Raw genomic sequence first — 20,877 nt, 5'->3', positions numbered from 1 at the left:
ATTTATCATGAAACATTTATGGAAGGATATCTGACGTTCCAATCAAAATAGGGGTCCTGTGCAATATTTCAACTTGGCCCTCTTTAATATATATATATATATATATATATATATATATATATATATTTTTTTTTTGAAAAACAACGAACCATTATATTAATAAAAATGTTCAATACATAACGGAATAGAGGAAAACCAACTAGAAGAATCAAACTGAGAACGAGCCGCCCGAGCTAATGCATGAGCTAACTTATTCGCTGATCGCTGAATAAACTGAAGAGACACCACCTCAAAGTGTCGTTTTAGAGTTCTACACTCATTAATAACACATCCTGCATATGAATGATCTGGCAATGAACCATTAAATAAATTGCAAACAATCTGACAATCCGAGAAAATAGAAATCCTTGCAAAATTTCTGTCCTTGCACCATGATAAAGCTTCTTTAATCGCAAGGGCCTCTGCTAAATGTGGATCAGCTAAGCACTGTAAGTGACCATTAGTTGCAGCTACAAAAACCCCATTCCCATCATTAACAACCACACCGTAAAAAGCTCTCCTGATATCTGGAAAAACAGCCGCATCTACATAGACTTTTAGAACATTGTCGACTGGAGAGACAACAGTAGTAATAGGAGCTGTGACAAAAAACCCACTACTGTTAAAGGATGCAGTTTCGGACCATTCATTGAAAAGTCTAGAAGCCGCATACCTTATATTATTCTCTGACCAAGCCACGTTATTCCAAATCACTTCATTCCTCCCCTTCCAGACACACCAACACACAGCCGCCCATTTCATAGATAACATCGCATCGTCAGCTGTCAACCTGCGAAACAGCCAAGCCCCAAAACTTTCATCACTAGTAGGAAGAAAGTCTGCTGGAAATTCTGACCAAATAGGCAACACCTGCGAACAATCACATAACAAATGCTTGATTGTCTCAGATTGAGTGTTACACAGTGGGCATTCACGTTGAACATCAATATGTCTACTTACAAGGGTAGTAAATGTAGGCAGAACCATGCATGCACACCTCCAGAGAAAGTTTCTCACATTTGGAGGGACTTTTGCACACCTCCAGAGAAAGTTTCTCACATTTGGAGGGACTTTTAACTTCCATAACAACTTCCATCCTTGATTAACCAAGAGGTTCTGATCCATCTGCATATTAGAGAGTCTATAACCACACTTTACTGTGTAAATACCTCTTATCCCCCCTCTCCAACACCAAACATCTGCAAAATTAGCCGCAACTGGAATAGTTCTAATCAGCTCCACATCTCGAACAGCCGCAACTGGAATAGTTCTAATCAGCTCCACATCTCGAACTTGGAACATGGATAATAACTTATCTGAATCCCATTCCTTTGACACAGGATCAATCAAATAACTAACTTTCAAATCCCTTTGATCAGTAGGCCTAGGAGTTAAAATGTATGGGTTAACTTCATCGGGTAACCAAGGCTGACCCCAAATATTAGTTGTGGCGCCGTTCCCAATACGCTTATAACAACCTTGACGAAGGATATCCTGACCTGCAAGTATAGATCTCCAACAATAGCTGGGGTTGGCTCCAATCGAGGCATTAAGAAAGTCACAACGGGGGAAATACCTAGCTTTAAATAATAAAGCTGCCATAGACGAAGGATTTGTCAACATGCGCCAGCCCTGTTTTGCCAAAAGAGCCACATTAAAACGATGAAGATCCTTAAAACCCATGCCTCCAGCTGATTTTGGAACACATAGTTTATTCCATGACATCCACCTCACACCTCCACCCCCACTGCTGCCGGATTCCCACCAGTATTTATTCATCAGCCTCTCAAGATGTTGACAGAAAGTGCTGGACAAATAATATAAACTCATGGTATATGTTGGTAAGGCTTGTGCAACACTTTTAATTATATATATATATAATTTTTTTTAAATTATGTAAAAAATATAAAATATTCAAAAATAGCACATCTAATATTTGATAGCAAGTAAAATTTCAACATTGAAAATCTTTTTTTTTTTTTGTAAAGGCAATAGTAATTGAAATAGTCGATTATTCTTTTCTTTTTACCCTTTTCGAACCCAACCCAGATAGATATTTTCTAGAAAATATAATTATAAAATCCTATTGATACAAAAAAAAAAATTATAGATATATGAAAATCTTATTGATGTTGTTCAATTAATTGATGTTTTACAATTTTATTGTTTGAGATTTAAAGAATTGAAGAGATGCCAAAATCAAAATTGCAAACTTATTCGAAAATTAAAATTACTGAAAAATTGTTGACTGACTTCCGATCTTCGAAGAACTTGCCAAATAACTTGTCCTTACATATGCTAAGGTTATGAATTTATTCCAATTTCTAATCATACTCAAATTGACAACTTCCATTCTTGTTTCTATTTGATACTTTCAAGTGATTGGGCCTCAATTTTCATGTAAAATTTTTACATAAAAAATAATACTATATTCTATATCTAATATACATATATTCATTTTTTTTAACAGTTGGGCCCCCAAATTTTGGGGGCCCTGTGCGATGGCACTGGGAAAACATGCCCAGGGCCGGCCCTGATATCTGATATGATCCAGGGCCGGTCCAAACATTTTAGAGGCTCGGGGCGAATTTAAAAAAATGGGCCCCTTATATAAAAAATTAAAATTTAAATGTAATAATACTAAAAAATAATAATATCAAATAACATAAAATACTATTAGAAAATGTTCAACATTTTTTAAATACAAAAGTAATCATGACAAAAAAAATTCTACGTGCTATGCAAAATCATCGATAATTGCATTAAGATTAACATTTTTTAGCATATCCATCTCAATACACAAAATCGTCATTAATATGGCCTTGGTCATTTAAATTTTCTTTAGATTGTTTCAAATTTTCATTAAATGATTATGATTTTATGGGGCCCAAACTGGCAAACAAATGAACAATCGTTGATTAATCGAATTGGAAAAAAAAAATTTATTGAAGAAGACGAATGAGTTAAAAGCCAGTTAGGGTGTCGATTCTAATAGATAAAAGATAATTAGGTGTCCTCGACTCCCCGTGTCGATTTCATTTCTAAATTATTTAATTAAGTGTCGATTCTCAACTTCCTGCAGTCCCATCTATTCTGAATTTTTTATTTTTTTTTAATATAATTATAACACTAATTTTTTTATTTTCTAATATAATTATAACACTAATTATAACACTATAATAGATATATGTATACATATACATATATATGGATGGGCCCCTTCTATCATGGGGCTCTGGGCGGTCGCTCATCCCGCCCGTGCTCAGGACCGACCCTGATATGATCTAGACTAGCCTTGAGGGTGGACGCAAAACCACCCTTAGAGCTGGGCATGAATAGGTTCAAGGTCGAATCAATCATCTGAGAAAAAAGAATCTAAACTTTTCCGGACATGAGTAGGTTAATTAAGTCCGGATCAGAACAGACTTGTAAAAAATGGATTCAAGTCCTATAAAAAACAAGGGGGTGGGGGGACCAGCTCAAAATCGACCCAAATCCAAACTTGAGCAGGTCCCTAAAATGTCTAGACACGATCCAAGCCTGAGCAAAAGCAACATAATTTAGCCATGGAGCTGCCATGGCAATTTAAATGCCATTTTGGGCATTTTAGGCCAGCTGCCACATGGTCTTCAAGAATAATTTGGCCATTGCACGTTGCAAGCTTAGGCTAGGCTAGGCCTGACCTCCGACTGAGACTACTGCTGGCCAGTGGCCGTTGCACTGGCCGAAATTTTGAAGGTATGTGTATATATGTATATATGTATGTATGTTAGTATTATTATATCAAAATAGTTATTGTAGCTTAATTGAAAATAACTTAAGTTTTTAATTATAAGGTTAAAGGTCATTTTAAACAAAAACTGAATTTATAATCTTCTCCCAAATGGATGGGATGCTATATGTGTGTGTGGAGCTATTGTGCCTGGGACTTATAAAACAATAGGACTAGCCCTGGATGGGATGCCATAAGCTAAGAGAGATTTTCTCACACCTTTGTTTTTGGAAACTTTATCACGGAGGTCAGGAGAATATATGTGCATCAAACTGGTGGCGCCGTTAATCGGCCAAAACAATACTACCGGAATACCCACCTCCTGGGAAGCCCCAACAGCGAACGCCATAACAGCATCAGAAACAACACAAGAAACTGGAGGAACATCCTCCGCTCTGTTCCGCTCTGTTCAGCCTATCAATCAGCTCCATGAGCGGAGCATAGCAATTCTTGGCCGTCGAAAAGCAAAGCTCGGCGATGTCTATAGCGGTGTCGTGGTTTTCCCGTGAGGGAAGGCCGTCGGGGATGGTTTCAAAACGGAAAGTGGGCGATTGAGTGAGAGGGAGGAAATCTCTGGCTTTCATGATGTGGGTATAGTTGAATTGAGTGAGAACATAGGTAATGTGAAAGCCTTTGTGATGAAGAAGCTTGGCTAGCTTGAGCATGGCGGATATGTGGCCTTGAGCTGGATAGGGAATGCAGACTGCATGTGGCCTTTGGACCTCCATTATCTATCTTTCCCTCTCTAAGTTCTTTAATTTCAATTGTTTTTGGGGTATGCATATATGTTCACTTCAAGCATAGTTATAGGCAATTTATACCCTGGTCCAATACACAGAATTTGACTTTATAATGTACAGTAACATAATTCATGTTCTTAATATATATACACACAACTGTGGAATATGATCTAATACACATAATTTGACTTCATAAGACACAAAATTCATGTTCATAATACACATACACATAAACATAATATAATAAAAATGAATTAAACACTTAACATAATACACAGTATTTATGTTCATAATGTACAGAATTCATGTTCATTATATCATGTTTATGTGTATATGTATTATAAATATGAATTATATATATTATGAAATTAAATTCTGTGTATTGGACCAAGGTCTATAGAGCATTGTAAACCTGGTCCACGATCTAATAATTGAGTTATATACTGGCCGGGTGGTTGTCCTAACATTATTCATACTTTGATTCATCTTAAGAAACACATCTGTCACAATTTTATTTATTTATTTTTCGTCCAATACAGATCAACACTTGTGAGGGATGATTTAAGCTAAGCGCCAACCAATTATGTAAGCGTCAAGTTCATTTATTTAATCTATGTTTAATTTGTTAATATTATAAATGAATTTTCTAATAACTACTGCCAAAGCTGTCCGCGACAAATTATACTATGAAGCATGGTCTTGATAAATGTTTATATTTAGCTTGTATATATTAAGATATATATATATTTTTTGAGAATGTATATATTGAGATATTGAAAAATTTATTTTTAAGCAGTATTTTAAAAAATAAATTTTAATTTAATAAAAAGGAGCATTGAATATATTAAAAATGAATTTTATGTAACAAAAAAAAAATTAGACGAATCATATCATATTTTTTTAAAAAAATGCGATGATATTTTCGTAATTATCATTAACTTCACTATGCATTTTAGAATAATATATTACACATTCTATGACAACTAAATATGTATTACAGGACAACTTTTAAAAATCAATAAAAAAAAGTTACGTTTTAAATCTAAATCGTAAATGCTAAATCTTAAGCAGTAAAAGGTAAACCCCTAAATTAAATAAAATCAAAAAGTCAGTCCTAAACTCTAAAATTAAAACCGTAAGTGCAATGCATTTTTGCATTTTGCAAGTGCAAATATGAAAAATTCTTAGAAGTGCAGATTTTAGTATTCTAAATCGCATAATAAAGTTGGTGATAATTATGAAAATACCACATCATTTTTTTTTTAAATCTAATATGATCTATATGAGTTTTTCAAATGTAAGGATGAGATTGGTTCTTAATTTTCTCCTAATGACTTGTTCTCATTTGATCCAAGCACCTTGTGGTCAGGTGGCACATCTGTGGCCCTCCTTGAGGGAAAGTCACAAGATTAAACCTCGGTGGTAAGGCATTGACTTTTTGAACTGCAACAAATAGAGGAAGTATAGAACAGATACTACCTTGTAATATATGTGTGTGTGTGTGTGTCCGCGCGCGCTCCAAGCACCTTGTGGTCAGATGAAACCTCTGTGTCTCTCATTGAGGAAATGTTACAAGATTAAACCCTGGTGGTAAGGCATTGACTCTTTGGACTGCAATAGATAGATAAAGTATAAAATATATACTACATTGTAATAGAGTCAATAGTACCTGCGAACTTTACTATGGGTCTTAGACATACCCGGAGGACCTTACAATGCAATTGCATCCAAGTACAGTGCAATCGTATAGTTAGTGTGGTGCAATCCTCTAAAAGTTCACAAGTTCGCACGTTAAGGTTAGTTAAGGGTGTGTTTGAAAATCCTCTATAATTAAGGGTGTGTTTGAAAACTTGAAAATGATTTTTTAAAATTATTTTTCGAACTTCTAGTGTTTGGCAAAGGATAAGAAGTTAAAATCAATGAAAAATAGCTTTGGGTCAAAGGGAAAATAAGGGTGTTTTTATGAAAAATGACTTCCCCCAAACATCTTCACTCTTCATTTTCTTCTTTCTTCTATTATATTATTTGGTTCACTTAAATACCCCGTGTTCCATTAGTATAAACTTTAGTAACGGAACATTCCGTTAACTATTTATTATTTTTAACTTACTCATTCATTTATATAAGAAAGGTCTTAGGTTTGAATCACATCCTAATCAAAGATAGCATAATTGTTAAACATATATACTACGAATATGTTAGAGTGTATTAAAAAATACAATATAAAATTTAAAATGAACTTTGGTCAAATAATTGGCCCAACTAAATACATAGCATTCAAAGTTGAGCATCAAAGATTACAACTAAGGAACCTTGAAAATCATTTTCTTGCATTTAAAAAAAAAAAGTTAGGTTACGTTTTTTTTTCTTTTGTTTAATTAATCTTCTTTTGATTATTTCGAACAAGACTCAATATTTTGGAATGATTTAGATAATTATAGTATTAATAGTTTTTGTTTGTATTTCTATAATGCTACACCGTATAACGACGGGCATAATAGGGATTTACTGTCCTTGTTTGGCTGAGTGCGTTATGTATAAATACCTTAAAGGATAGTGAAAAAGAAAACAAAAAAAAAAAAAAACAAAAAACAAAAAAAAAGGGATCGCACTTTTTGCAATCATAAGGTAATTGTAGTGATTCATACATTCGTTTTTGTGTTTGAATTCTCTCAAATTTCATTAGTTGTGTTAATTAGCCGGTGACCACTTATTAGAAGTTTTAGAGTTAATTACCGATTTGGTCCCTCGACTATTGGAATTTCACCACTTTGGTTCTCAACAATTTTTCTTGCTCAATTAAGTCCTCGACTTTGAAAAAATTAACCAATTTGGTCTTCCGTTTATTTTGGTGTTAAACAGCCGTTAAATCAGGACCAAATTGGTAATTTCGCTATAGTCAATGAACCATTTTGGTAATTAATTTTGACTGAAATGGTCCCTTGACTATAGTGAAAATTACCAATTTGGTCCCGATTTAACGGATATCAAATGGTAAAATAAACGGATGACCAAATTGGTTAATTTTTTCAAAGTCGAGGATTTAATTGGACAAGAAAAATTGTCGAGGACCAAAGTGGTGAAATCTCAATAATCGATGGACCAAATCAGTAATTAACTCGAAGTTTTAAAACTACCAAGAGTATGACTTTATTATTATTTTTTTTAACACAAACCAAAATTTATTAAAACCGACAAAGAAATTTGTATCAAAGCTTATTTCTAAAAGAGTACGTATAGGCGACAAACAAATTTGTATGGATGAGGTGTAGGTGCTAGGGGCCATGGTGGGTCTGATCTGTACTCATCACTCATAATTGATCACGTGTAGATATCAAGTTTACAAGTTGAGTTGGATGAGTAGGAGGAGAAAGGGAAAAATGAATAATTGCAAGACACAGTTTTTTGTGGGACCCACCATAATAAGAATAATAAGTTATATTTCTTGCATGTGCGCAAAGAGATGAATTTTATACATTTATACATTTAAAATGAATCATGGTAAATGAAAAATTAATTATAAAAAAAAATTCTTTTTTTTGAAGTTTTTGTCCTCCTTAAAAGAAAAAGTATGTGGGTTTGAGTTTGAATTAATATAAATATATTTTTACATTTTAAAGAAGGAAAAAATGCTATTAGAAGCTAAATTTTTTTTTTTTTTTGATAAAATCAAGCATTGCATGATTTTATGCTGATAAGGAAAGTACTATTGAGGCCATCAAATGACCCGTTCATTGGGCAGTCTGATTTTAAATTGATAGGGGAAGTTAGTTTTGAGTGATGACCAAAAAAATAAAAATATGTACCAATTCTTATTTTTGAAATAAAGTACGGAGTATATCAGTATTTGTAGCATTTCTCTTAATATATATATAATGGTCACATAAAATTCTACTTGATTCAAAAATACTTTTTTTAAAAGTTAAGAATTGAAAATGAAACTAAAATAAAAATAACAATATAGTTATGGACTAAAAGTGAAATAAATATAATTTAAAAAAGCGATGGATTTATTCCAACAAGATATGTTTTACAACACATGCAGTTTAATTCTTTTATCAACATAATTTTTTTTTGAAATTAATAATACATAACATGGGATTTTTTAAATATATAAATTTATTGGTTTGTTACGTTAGAAAAATGAGCTAAAATGACATTCAAAATGGCTATTTTGATAATATATAATTTTGAGTGGGATTTACTTTTGGTGTTGTACATTGCTCAACCATATGGAAGTCTCTCTACACACCCTTATTCCATCCTTTAAGACATCACCTCCCCTGGTCCAATGACTTTGTACGTACTCTTTTGGATCTAGCGTCTGAGTAATAATAATACTATTTTTCTACTTCTGTTTGATATTTTTATGCCTGATTTTTTATGGATTCGGTCCTGACAAAACTATCACTTTGAAACACTGATTAAATAAATTGGCGAATTGGTTGCTGCAGAATTTTACCAAAATCTCATTTTAGTGATTTTATTAATTAAAGATAAATAATTTAATTTATAATTTCACTACTTTACTGAATGTGTCATTGAAGTGTTTCCCCTTATATATATATAGAGTCATAATCAGGTGTGACAGTCCTTAATGTCTGGTAAGTGCGGCCGCACAATGTATACAAATGTACCACACAAATATGCATCATTATGTACGCATCACCAAAAAACACACCACTAGGTATGCAAATTACATCACACAGTGTTAGCAAATGCACCATTAAGGACAAGGGAGTTATGGTGCATTATTTTGGGTGTGTGGTGTTTTTTTTTGGTATTTTTGTATATTTTCATTGTGGTGCATTTTTTAACATTGAGTGGTGCGAATCTCACGGGAAAGCGCGGTCACATTTGAACATACACACACACACACACACACACACACACACACACATATATATATATATATATATATATATATATATATATATATATTTATTTATATATAGTCACACACATACGGGTGTCTCTTAGGTTGTTCTTAACCCAGAAATTATACCATTTGTAACATGACTTGACATGCCACATGTATTTCTTTTTTCTTTTTTTTTTTTAATATTATTCTATGTGTTTAACAAGCTTGCTAAACACTTAAACGGCTGCCATAATAGCAGCCTTTGTACTTTATCAGCTTTTGCTGCCATGCCATGCATAAAACCATTTTTAAAATTTTTTTTATTATTTTATTATTATATATATAATAAATGAAAGTGGACCCTATTTTTAAAAGAAAAAAAAAATGTAGAAATGTAGAATAAATAGTAGAGAATTTATAAATATGATAATGTGAAAATGAGACACAATTTTAAAAAGTGAAAGGAATTTGCTAAGTTAAGGACTAGGACAGCCTAATACACCAGCCAGATGGTATTATAAAATGTTAAAGAACATGTACCGTGTACGTACTATACTGCAGCCCTAGACAAGCGGCCAGCTTGAATAGAAAAATGTGAATTCTATTGCCGCCAAGTGTACTATTTTCGTAACAAAATTAATCCTGATATTATGTCGAAAAAAAAAAAAAGGAAGTGAGTCAGTCTTTTTTTTTTTTTTTGAACAAAAGTGAGTCAGTCTTGTATATAAGAATGCTTCATGCAAGTAAATTAACATGAGTGCACATCGAAAAAGAAGAAAGAAAGAAAGCTAAGCTACACAGAGAAATTAAAGATGGAAGGCCAAACACCACACGCAGTCTGCATTCCTAGCCCAGCTCAAGGCCACATATGCGCCATGCTCAAACTATCTAAGCTTCTTCATCACAAAGGCTTTCACATTACCTATGTTCTCACTCAACTCAACCACACCCACATCATGCAAGCCAGAGACTTCCTCCCTCTCAATCAAACCCCCACATTCCGCTTCGAAACCATCGCCGACGGAATTCCGGCACGGGAAAACCGCCACAGCGCCATAGATTTCACCGAGCTCTGCTTTTCCACGGCCAAGAATTGCTATGCTCCGTTCAAGGAGCTCGTTAATAGGCTTAACGAAGCACCGGATGTCCCTCCAGTTTCTTGTATAGTTTCCGACGCTTGTATGTCTTTCACTGTTAGAGCCGCCGAGGAGCTTGGTATTCCGATAGCATTGTTTTGGCCCGTTAGTGGTGTCGTTACTATGTTGCACCTTCATTCTCCTCACCTCCGTGACAAGGTTTCAAGAAACAAAGGTGTGAAAAAGTCTGGGGTCGAGTTGGAGGAAGTGGCCCACCAGAATCTCGAACCAGTCCGATGCACAGGCCTAGTCGAGACTGACTATATTATTGATTGGATCCCGGGGATCAAAAGTATTGCCTTGGGTGATATCCCAAGTACAGCATGGTCCCCGGATCCAAAAGACCCTTTAATTGACTACATAATTTCTGAAATTTCAAGAAGCTACAAAGCTTCCGCCATCATCTTTCACACATTTGATGAGCTAGAACCCGAGGTGTGCAACGCATTGTGTTCCATGTTCAATCGAGCCTACACTATCGGACCCATTCCATTGCTTCTCAAGGGGTTTCCCGAAAGTGAAATCAACAAAATTGAATGTCACATGTGGAGAGAAGATCCCAATTGTATACAATGGCTGGATTCTAAACCTCCAAAATCAGTAGTTTATGTCAATTTTGGTAGCATGGCAATTACCAGCCCTGAAAAAATGATAGAACTCGCAATGGGACTGTGTAAAAGTATGCAAAATTTCTTGTGGATCATCCGCTCTGAACTCCTATCCAGCGATTGGTTTGCAACTCTCCCACCCGAATTTATGACTGCCCTCAAGACCCGAGGGTATGTAGCCGGTTGGTGCGATCAAGAACGGGTGCTGAATCACCCGTCCATCGGAGGGTTCTTAACTCACTGCGGATGGAATTCGATTATAGAAAGTATGAGTGCAGGGGTGGCAATGATTTGTTGGTCCTGTTTCGCCGATCAGCCGCTAAATCGGTTGTGTTGTTGCTCTCAGTGGGGACTTGGAGTAGAGATAGATACTGATGTTAACAGAGAGAACGTTGGGCGTGTGGTGAGAGAGCTAATGGAAGGAGATAAGGGTAGAGAGGTGAAGAAGAAGGCAACGTTTTGGAAAGAGAGAGCTGAAGTGGCCACTAGTGTTGGAGGCTCATCGTTTTCCAATTTGGATAAGTTGATAAGGGAAGTATTATTGTGTGATGGGCAATACTATCCTAAGCCTGTTTAAAAATGCAATATTTATTTTTGGAATAAAGTGTGATGGAGATATAGTTATAATATTTTACTATGTGTAAGTCGTTTTATATGTGAAATAAAGTTTCTGTACTACTTAGCCGTTACAATAATGTAGTTCAGAGAATTAATATCGCATCTACTGAGACTCGAACCACCCCTCCCATGTAAGATCTAACACTAAACCACAAGATCTTTGACAAAACCAATAACAGTTTAATAGTTGGGAAAAACATATATATTTGTTGTCAAAATCTTATTTAGTTAACAACAATTAAAATTTTAATTATACAATTCTGCATATTTTTTAGAAAATAAATCAAACACACAAAAACAATTTTCAGGAACACAACCAAAGACAAGAAATGAAAAATATTTTATTTTTTAGAAGTCATTTTCCTTGTTTCCAAATATAATATATGATATTGAAAGGGTGTGTACAAATAGGGAAGCACTGGCCACTGGGGCATATATACAGGCTGGCTAAATAGAGGGCGTTGAGGAATAGGCCAGGGAATTGAAGCTATTTATTTATTAGTGTGATTAGCTAACTGCACTGTACTGGAAACTGGAAGACATGGAAGCTCAAAGACCACATGCCGTCTGCATTCCTAGCCCAGCTCAAGGCCACATATGCGCCATGCTCAAGCTAGCTAAGCTTCTTCATCACAAAGGCTTTCACATTACCTATGTTCTCACTCAACTCAACTACACCCACATTATGCAAGCCAGAGACTTTCGCCCTCTCAATCAAACGCCCACCTTCCGCTTCGAAACCATCCCCGACGGCATTCCCGAAAGGGAAACCCGCAATAGCGCAATAGATCTCACCGAGATGGTCTTTTCGGTTTCTAAGAATTGCCCTGCTCCGTTCAAGGCGCTGATTCAAAAGCTGAACGCAGCGTCGTCGGAGGACGTTCCTCCGGTTTCTTGTATAGTTTCCGATGCTTGTATGTCGTCGACCACTATCGGAGCTGCCCAGGAGCTTGGGATTCCGGCAATAATGTATTGGCCTTTTAGTGGCGTCGGGAGTATGCTCCACCTACACTCTCCTCACCTCCGCGACAAGGTGTCAATAAACAAAGGTATGAAAAGTCTCTCTTAGCTTATGCATGACATCAATTTTCCAATCAACTATTGTTAGATCAAGCACTTACCACTTATCTCAAAAGTTATACTGCTCATCACATTTTTCCAACAGTAAATACCAATTTTGGTCTTCATATTTAATTCCTATCAATTTTCATCCACCACTATTATTTTATTGCAAAAATTCATCACGCCGGTCTCCTCTCCGTTTAAGACATGTCGTGCCGTAATATGAAGTTATGAAGGGTATTTTTGTCATTTTCAAATTAAGATTCCAAATTGAGCACGAATAAATTAATTTAAGCCCTAAGATCAATTCCAATTCATAGTTTTCTTCCCCAAATTAAGGTAGGATGAGGAGTATAATTGTGAATTGGAATCAATCTTAGGACTTAAATATCTTTATTTATATTCAAATTGAGATATTAAGTTGAAAAGGATGAAAATACCCTTAAAATTTTTAAATTTTGGCATATCTTAAACGGAAGGGTGACCGGCGTGATGAATTTTGGCACTACAACAATAGCGTAGATGTAAATTGGTACTAAAATAATAGTTGTGGATGAACATTGGTAGTAATTAAACATGTGGGCCAAAACTATTATTTTGCTAATACTCTTGAGATCAAAATTGGTATTTGCTCTTTTTGAGAAGCCTGGTACTGAACTTAACAATTAAGCTTTTTCCCGGCCTCAGCCCAACAGGTATCCTTCAATATAATATAATATATGCTTCAAGATATCTTTTTTGCAGATGACTATATTATTGATTGGATTCCGGGAGTTAAAAGTATTCGTGTAGGGGATATCCCAACCTCGGCTTGGTCGCCCGATCCAAAAGACCCCGTAGTTGACTACATAATTTCTCAAGTTTCAGGAAGCTACAATGCTTCTGCCGTCATCTTTCACACATTTGATGAGCTAGAACCCGAGGTGTGCAAAGCATTGTGTTCTATGTTCAATCGAGCCTACACTATCGGACCCATTCCAATGCTTCTCAAGGGGTTTCCAGAAAATGAAATTAACAAAATTGAATGTAATATGTGGAAAGAAGATCAAGATTGTTTTCAATGGCTCAATTCTAAAACTCCAAAATCCGTAGTTTATGTAAACTTTGGTAGCATGGCGGTTACCAGCCCTGATAAGCTGGTAGAGTTGGCAATTGGCCTATGCAAAAGCCAGCAAAACTTCTTGTGGATCATCCGCCCTGAACTCATTTACGGCGACTGGTCTACAATTCTCCCACCCGAGTTCACGGATGTAATCAAGGGCGGCAGAGGCTATGTGGCCGGTTGGTGCGATCAAGAACAAGTGTTGAACCACCCTTCCATCGGAGGGTTCTTAAGTCATTGTGGATGGAATTCGATTGTAGAAAGTATGACTGCTGGAGTGGCAATGATTTGTTGGTCATGTTTTGCCGAACAACAACTAAATCGATTGTGTTGTTGCTCTGAATGGGGGTTTGGTCTAGAGATAGACCTTGATGTTAATAGAGAGAACGTTGAAAGTGTGGTGAGAGAGTTAATGGAAGGAGAAAAGGGTAGAGAGGCGAAGCAGAAGGCAATGTTTTGGAAGAAGAGAGGTGAGGCAGCCACGGCTATTGGAGGCTCATCATTTCTGAATTTGGATAAGTTGATTGGGCAAATATTGTTGAGTGATGGCTGACAATTTTCAAATTGTGTTTAAAAGGCCTGGGAATTCAACTATGTTATATTTAAAAGTTTAGTAGTACGGAGTACTTTTTAAGTAAGCTAGTAATTATGTTACGTTATTTGTATTTTTGTTTTTGTAAGTTATGACAAATAATTTGCTATGGGGTCACACTTGTGTGAGACCGTCTCACTGATCCTTATTCGTGAGACGGGTCGAGTCTGGTCAAAACACCATGCAAATGTCATACTTATATGTGCAAATGCCATACTTATATGCTCAAATATAACAGTAATCAAGAATACAATTTTTGTTACTTATAAGAGAGAAAGTAATATATTTTTCATAATAAGTAATGTTGACAAGTGCCCCTTACTTGTAAGGGCAAATATAATACTTTTGAGGAAAAATGTAATACTTTTAAATCAAAATGTAAAAGTATTGTATTTTCCTTTAAAAATATTACATTTACCCTTATGAGTAACAAAAATTTTATTCTTAATTAGTATTACATTTGAGCATATATATAAGTATGACATTTGTTCATATAAGTGTTACATTTGCATCTTGACCCAACTCGTCTCATGGTGAGACGGTCTCACACAAGTTTTTGCCTTTGCTATGATATTGCAACATTTTTAATATTTCATTTTTACCTAAACATGCTCATAAATGACATAATACACACTACTTTTCACTAAAACCTACTATAAAATTAGTGGTTGTATGTTATATTGTTTAAGAGCAATTTTTTTGAACAGAAAAGGGGAACACCCAAAAAAACTACTCTCAATTGTTCATGATGATGTTACGATTGAAAGGAATCCCCACGTCGATCATCCTCAATGATGTCCCAAATGGAGGATCATGCAAGTCCACCACCAGCAATAGCCAACTTAACCAACTTATCCGCACCCCGATTCTGCTCTCAGTAAACATGCTTGAAAGTAAACATGTTGACGAATCACAATCCTCACCGGCCCGGTTGCTCATGAGCGACCCTCGCACCAATCTATTCCTTTAAAGATTGCCCAACTCTCAACCTCCTTATGATTTCTCGAGTTAACCACTACGTTTATGAGCATTTTGTTAACATGAATACAATATATAAAACTAAAATTATAAAATATAGAGGTTCTTGCCCGCAGGACCGAGAAAGCTATCGTGAAAAAGTCAAATACAACGTGAGTTTTTGTTGTTGAGTAGCATGCCTTTACGTATAGGCTAGGGCTCATTAGTGAGTGGATTGTGGTGCCCGATCGAGCATGCTGGACCCCCAATGGCCAAGATTTTGGAAGAACGCAACAGTGTGTTGTCCCTTTCTTTGTTGTCCTTCTAAAAGGTCACAACCAAATATTAATTAGATGAAAGGGACGATATGGCAAATTATGCCATGCACCACGGTGCACACAGCAATATGCACCACGTACGTAAACGACGTCGTTTTGAGCATTGTAAACTAACCGTCCCTTTTTTTGAAAATCACGTTTTCCGTTTCGGCCGTCTGTGTATTTATGTTAATATTCTGTGTATTCTAGGTAATCGTTCTGTGTATTCCAAGCAATTATTCTGTGTATTCTAGGCAACCGTTCTGCGTATTCATGTTAGTAACACATGTTGTGATGTGTTTGTGCATTCGAATGTTTAGGAAGATGAGTTCTGTGTATTTTGTGTCGATATTCTGTGTATTCATGACTTCATGTTATTAACACAGGTTGTGATGTGTTTGTGCATTCGAATGTTATGAGGATGAGTTTTGTGTATTTTGTGTTAATATTCTGTGTATTCTGGGTAAACATTCTGTGTATTCTAGGCAAACGTTTTGTGTATTCTAGATAATGATTATGTGTATTATAGATAATGAATTCCGCGTCCGTGTCTACTAACATCGAAACGACGTCGTTTTGGACAAGGGTGCACATTGCTGTGTGCACCGTGGTGCACGATATAACGATTGGGACCATATCTATTAGTTTATTACTTGGGCCAGCATAAGATTTATGGAGCAAGCTTACTATATTAAGGGTTGGGGGCCACCACCTATCTTGTTGGCCATACACACTACCTAGCCACCTTGTTCCAATTGACAAAGTCTTTAAGATCCCTTTATTTTGATTGCAAAACTGATGAAATAGACGAAATATAAATTTTACAAAGCTAAAAAGAAGTGAGGGGGGGCGGGGAGTTAAGGAATACTAGTGTATATGCTTGTAAATTAAAAATGGGAGAAAAATTAAAAAAGCTTTTAAATGTTTTTTTTTTTGAGAAGAAGCTTTTAAATGTTTTATAACATCTAAAAATAAATTCAAATAATAACTTATTTTAAACTTGTAAATTTTTACTAGAACAATCTTATAATTTATTGATAGTTTAAAATAAATTATAAAGTCCGTTAAATTTAGTCCTCAAAGCCATAAAAGAATTATTTTTGGTTGTTCAATATCTCCAACTTTGTTGTGTGACCACTTGAAACTTAGTTGTCATAATCTTGTTAATACAATTTAATGCGTGCAATATGTAGATAGGCCTTGAGAAACATCGTAGTATATTTTAATCATAGAATATCCAAATGAGGTGGTTCTTATGCCATAGGAAAGAAGATTTCAAGAGATACAACTATTATGAAGATCTCAAAGTGTGATCGGAAAGGAAAATGGTCAAAATCAGCTTACAACCCGGACCTTCATGGCAGAAAGATTCTTGACGCATCAAGAATTGGCAGAATGTCAAGTTTTTGGCTCTGTAATGGTTCGACGTGTCGAGAACCTCCAGATCTATGATTTCTTGCTGCTAAAAAGCTCTATTTTTACCCCTATTCTTCACCCCACTATATAAACCATCATTTCCTTCATACCCTAGCAATGGGTAGCGGCTTGGGAAGACCAAGGAGTGAAGAGAGGTGATTCTTCACACTCCAAAGGAAGAAGGAGGGATCCCACACATTGAAAGAAGAAAAACCATTGCAAAAGCTTTGAAAGGAAGATTGGATGATCAAAAGCTACCAACAAGTTAGAAAGAAAGGAGCTTGAAAGACATATTTGGGAGAATCTCTTCCTCTCTTCTTTACATTAAACTTTTATTGTATCTTCCTTGATATTATTGTTGATGAAGACTATGATAGCCATGGTTGGCTAAGCTTTACTTTGGAATTTTTGGGTTGAAGAGTGTTTATGAACCTATATGCTTTGTTTTTAATTTCCTTGATGAAATATATATATTTGGGTTTTATATCTTGTGTTGCAGTTATGTTCTATCTTGTTGATGCTTGTAATTAATGGCTAAATTACTTGTTTCATTGCTAAATTTGTGTCTTGATGGGAGTTAGGGCATAAATTAGAGCACCCACATTTGCACTTGCTTATTGTACCTTGGGAGATGACATATTGGTTAAGGGATTTTAATTAGATTGCTTGTTTTTGAATGATTATTGTGATTATATCTCATGGGAGTGAGTACATTTCACTTACCTTGTTGCAGGTTGCAATTATGGGAGTAATTCTTTCCTTATTGAATGCAATTTTTCACACACGATTTAACCCAACTAATTATTTCACTTTAAGTTGGCACTAGGTGATTAAATACTTGATTCCCAAAGATCCTACTCTTCATTCTATTGTATTTCTAAGTTTGCTTATCTTGTTTTTTATTTTACTATTATTTGATTGTATTGAACCATCTCTCATGACGTTAGGGATAGCTTCACAAGAATAGATTAGTAGGTAGTGTTCGATACCCCACTTCCTTGTGGGTCAATAACCCCGGAATACTGTTGGTATTTGTTTGTTGTTTTGTACTACAACCATATGATCTCAGATCTGAATTGAAGAAGAAAATCGCGAAGTTTTGGAAAAAAATTGATTGACTTTCCGTGGCACCCACTGGAGCGCGTGCCGCGAAAAGTATATATATTATTATTTTAATATTTACTTTCCGCGGCACCCACTAAGATCAAGTGCCGCGGAAAGTTAATTTACTTTCCGCAACACCCAGTCTCGACGGGTGCCGTGAAAAGTAGGGTTTTTTTTTTTTTTTTGGGAATCCACTACACCTTTTTAAAAGGTGCATGTAGTGAAAAACTATACTTATATGTTTAATTTTGTAGTAGTGTGAGCTGGCATTTTGAGAGGGGTTCGAACCCTAGGTAGCTTAGCCTATTTTCCCTTCATTTTCAATCATCATTTTAGGATATATTAGATTAGTTTTACATTTGGAATTCATCTTTCAAGTTTGTAACTAAGGATTGGAGTTGGATTCAACTATACCTTGGATATTTTCACATTTGTGCATTCCCTCTTTCTATTTTTTGTTTGTGCTTTCCTTATATTTATGCTTCCTAAGTGTGAGTAATCTATTTAGGAGCTTTAGTTAGGGATTCATTACCTATCTTGATGTTATTCGAGTAATATTAATTACATAAGGAGAAGAACTTCAATCTAGGGTTCATATGTTTATGAAGGACTTGTGATTAAATCTTGTTAATGTTTGGTGCGTAACATTCATTAGCATATATTCGGAGAGTTCCTTAATTCCCTAACGAGAGTTTGGTAAAGAACTCAAGTCATTCCTTGCATAATTCAATTTCTCTCTATGAAAATAGGAGAAAATTGGAAGGCTTTGATGCTCAGTGTGCTTGAAAAATTTGGGGTTAATGCATCACGAGAGTAGAACAATTCCTTTTTTTAATCCTTGTTTGATTAATTGATAAGTGCTTATTTGTTTATATTTTCCCCCTTTCCCTAAGTTATTTTGCGTATTGATCATTTCAAATTTAATGAGATTAGGATTAAATTGTGTTATTTTGCAAGGAGATTGGATTTGGAAGCAAAGATGAATATTTTTAATGCATTTTGGAGGGAACTAGAGTCAAAACGAACATTTTAGATGCATTTGGAGTCCATAGGAATCAAGGAGAAGCTAAGAAGATGGATAAAACACTTCCACTGGAGCCTAAGAGTGGTACTTTCAATTGTTTTGATCATAAGGACAAACCAAGAAAAAAGTTGAACAAGTGCTAAAAAGTTGAAATTCTCGCATAGATCAGTCATTGTTTGGTATTTGGATGATATCTAGGCCTAGAAATATCCAAATTGAGTGATTCTCTTGCCATTCGAAAGAATACTCAAAGTGATACAATTCTCGTGAAGACATTAAACCCTAAAAAGGAAGCTAAAGGGGCCAGAGTCGTCCTTGAAGTTGAAGTTCTAAACTTACAAATTTTATCCAAATTTGTCACTGTTTGGTTATTTGAACATATCTCAGTCTAGGAATGTCTAAATAAGGTGATTCTTGTGCCATTGGAAAGACAACTTGAAGGGTTACAACTTTGTTGAAGACTACAAAGGCCAATGAAATGATTTTGGGAATGAAAAATAGCCTAGAAGTCAAAGTAGTTGCACAGAAACGAGAAATGCAATTTCTAGCTAAGAGAGGAGGTACACGTCCACCTCCACGACCCGTGGAGGTGGCCATGGATTTTTCAGCGATTTACAGTGAAAATCTAAATTTCCAAGGGTATGGGACATAGCCACCTCCACGGCCCGTGGCCCTGGCCGTGTCCTCACCCCTGTTCACTATTTAAGTTCGTTTTGAGCATTTTTAACTCGGTTTTGACCCATGGTTGAACCCTATACACTCCCTTTCACTTCCTCTCATATTTTTAGTTTAGATTAGACTTAGATTTATGTTCTTTAACACTTTTGAAGCTTGTAATCTTGGATTTGAATATTCTACCACCCATTTCAATATAGAAGCTTTTTTTTCCCTTATCTCTTTTCTTTTGCAAGATTTATGTTTATTAGTTGTGCTTTTGTGTTCTTTATGCTATTTCAATATAGGGCTTGAGTTATGATTGTATTATCTATTTTGATACTTAAGTATCTAGAAGTTTGGTAATTACGTAAATATGTGCCATCTCTCCAATTCCCTTGCGGAACAATAACTTTTCACCCTTATTAATTCTCCACCACTATTTTTGCAACACCAACATTCACCTTGAGTGCATTGTTACGTTACATATCATGAGTGCACTGTCAGTTATTTGTAGATACAATATTAACCTATCTTACGTACACGGGCAAAGTTTGTAATATTTACAAAAGCACCATTACATTTTTTTTCTCAATTTTTTTTTCTTATTTTCCAAATGTTAGATCTGTTAGATTTATGGCTAGAATTTGTTCGTAGTTCTCATGGCGCTACTAGTTCTCATATGAATATATATATATATATATATATATATATATATATATATATATATATATATGAATTTTTGGTGAGTTTAATTTTGAACTTTTAGTTGTTTAGACTAAACATTTTGATACATTATAGTTTTAAAAACTGATTTTATGGTTGTATTTTATAAATAATTTGTGTGGTAACTCAACAAAGTTGGATTATGTTGG

The 20,877-nt window shown here is 35.2% G+C and overlaps 2 protein-coding genes across 3 annotated transcripts; both read left to right on the top strand.

Moving 5' to 3' along the window:
* The first annotated feature begins 10,224 nt into the window (after nucleotides 1-10,224).
* LOC116012304 (7-deoxyloganetin glucosyltransferase-like) lies at nucleotides 10,225-11,733 on the top strand. The gene has a single exon (XM_031251818.1). The coding sequence runs from the start codon at nucleotides 10,225-10,227 to the stop codon at nucleotides 11,731-11,733; it is 1,509 nt and encodes a 502-aa protein (XP_031107678.1).
* A 496-nt stretch (nucleotides 11,734-12,229) lies between these two features.
* Nucleotides 12,230-14,647, top strand: LOC116011853 (7-deoxyloganetin glucosyltransferase-like). 2 transcript variants are annotated; one of them, XM_031251269.1, is made up of 2 exons: nucleotides 12,230-12,823; nucleotides 13,566-14,647. In XM_031251269.1, exons 1-2 carry the CDS (start codon nucleotides 12,316-12,318, stop codon nucleotides 14,489-14,491), a joined length of 1,434 nt encoding a protein of 477 aa, XP_031107129.1. In that variant the 5' UTR covers nucleotides 12,230-12,315; the 3' UTR covers nucleotides 14,492-14,647. The 2 variants fall into 2 exon arrangements, with proteins under 2 accessions (XP_031107129.1, XP_031107131.1); XM_031251271.1 differs by having other exon boundaries at nucleotides 12,231-12,823; nucleotides 13,581-14,647.
* Nucleotides 14,648-20,877: the final 6,230 nt, after the last annotated feature.

The sequence above is a fragment of the Ipomoea triloba genome, chromosome 3 (genome assembly GCF_003576645.1).
Source record: "Ipomoea triloba cultivar NCNSP0323 chromosome 3, ASM357664v1".
NCBI classification, from domain to species: domain Eukaryota; kingdom Viridiplantae; phylum Streptophyta; class Magnoliopsida; order Solanales; family Convolvulaceae; genus Ipomoea; species Ipomoea triloba.
This window is presented reverse-complemented; position numbering and strand designations above follow the sequence as displayed.

Excerpts from the sequence above, each read along its gene's own strand:
- LOC116011853 (XM_031251269.1), top strand. The coding sequence starts at position 12,316 with ATGGAAGCTCAAAGACCACATGCCGTCTGCATTCCTAGCCCAGCTCAA. Across the intron at positions 12,824-13,565 it reads CAAGGTGTCAATAAACAAAG|ATATCTTTTTTGCAGATGAC; the intron begins GTATGAAAAGTC and ends ATATGCTTCAAG.
- LOC116012304 (XM_031251818.1), top strand. The coding sequence starts at position 10,225 with ATGGAAGGCCAAACACCACACGCAGTCTGCATTCCTAGCCCAGCTCAA.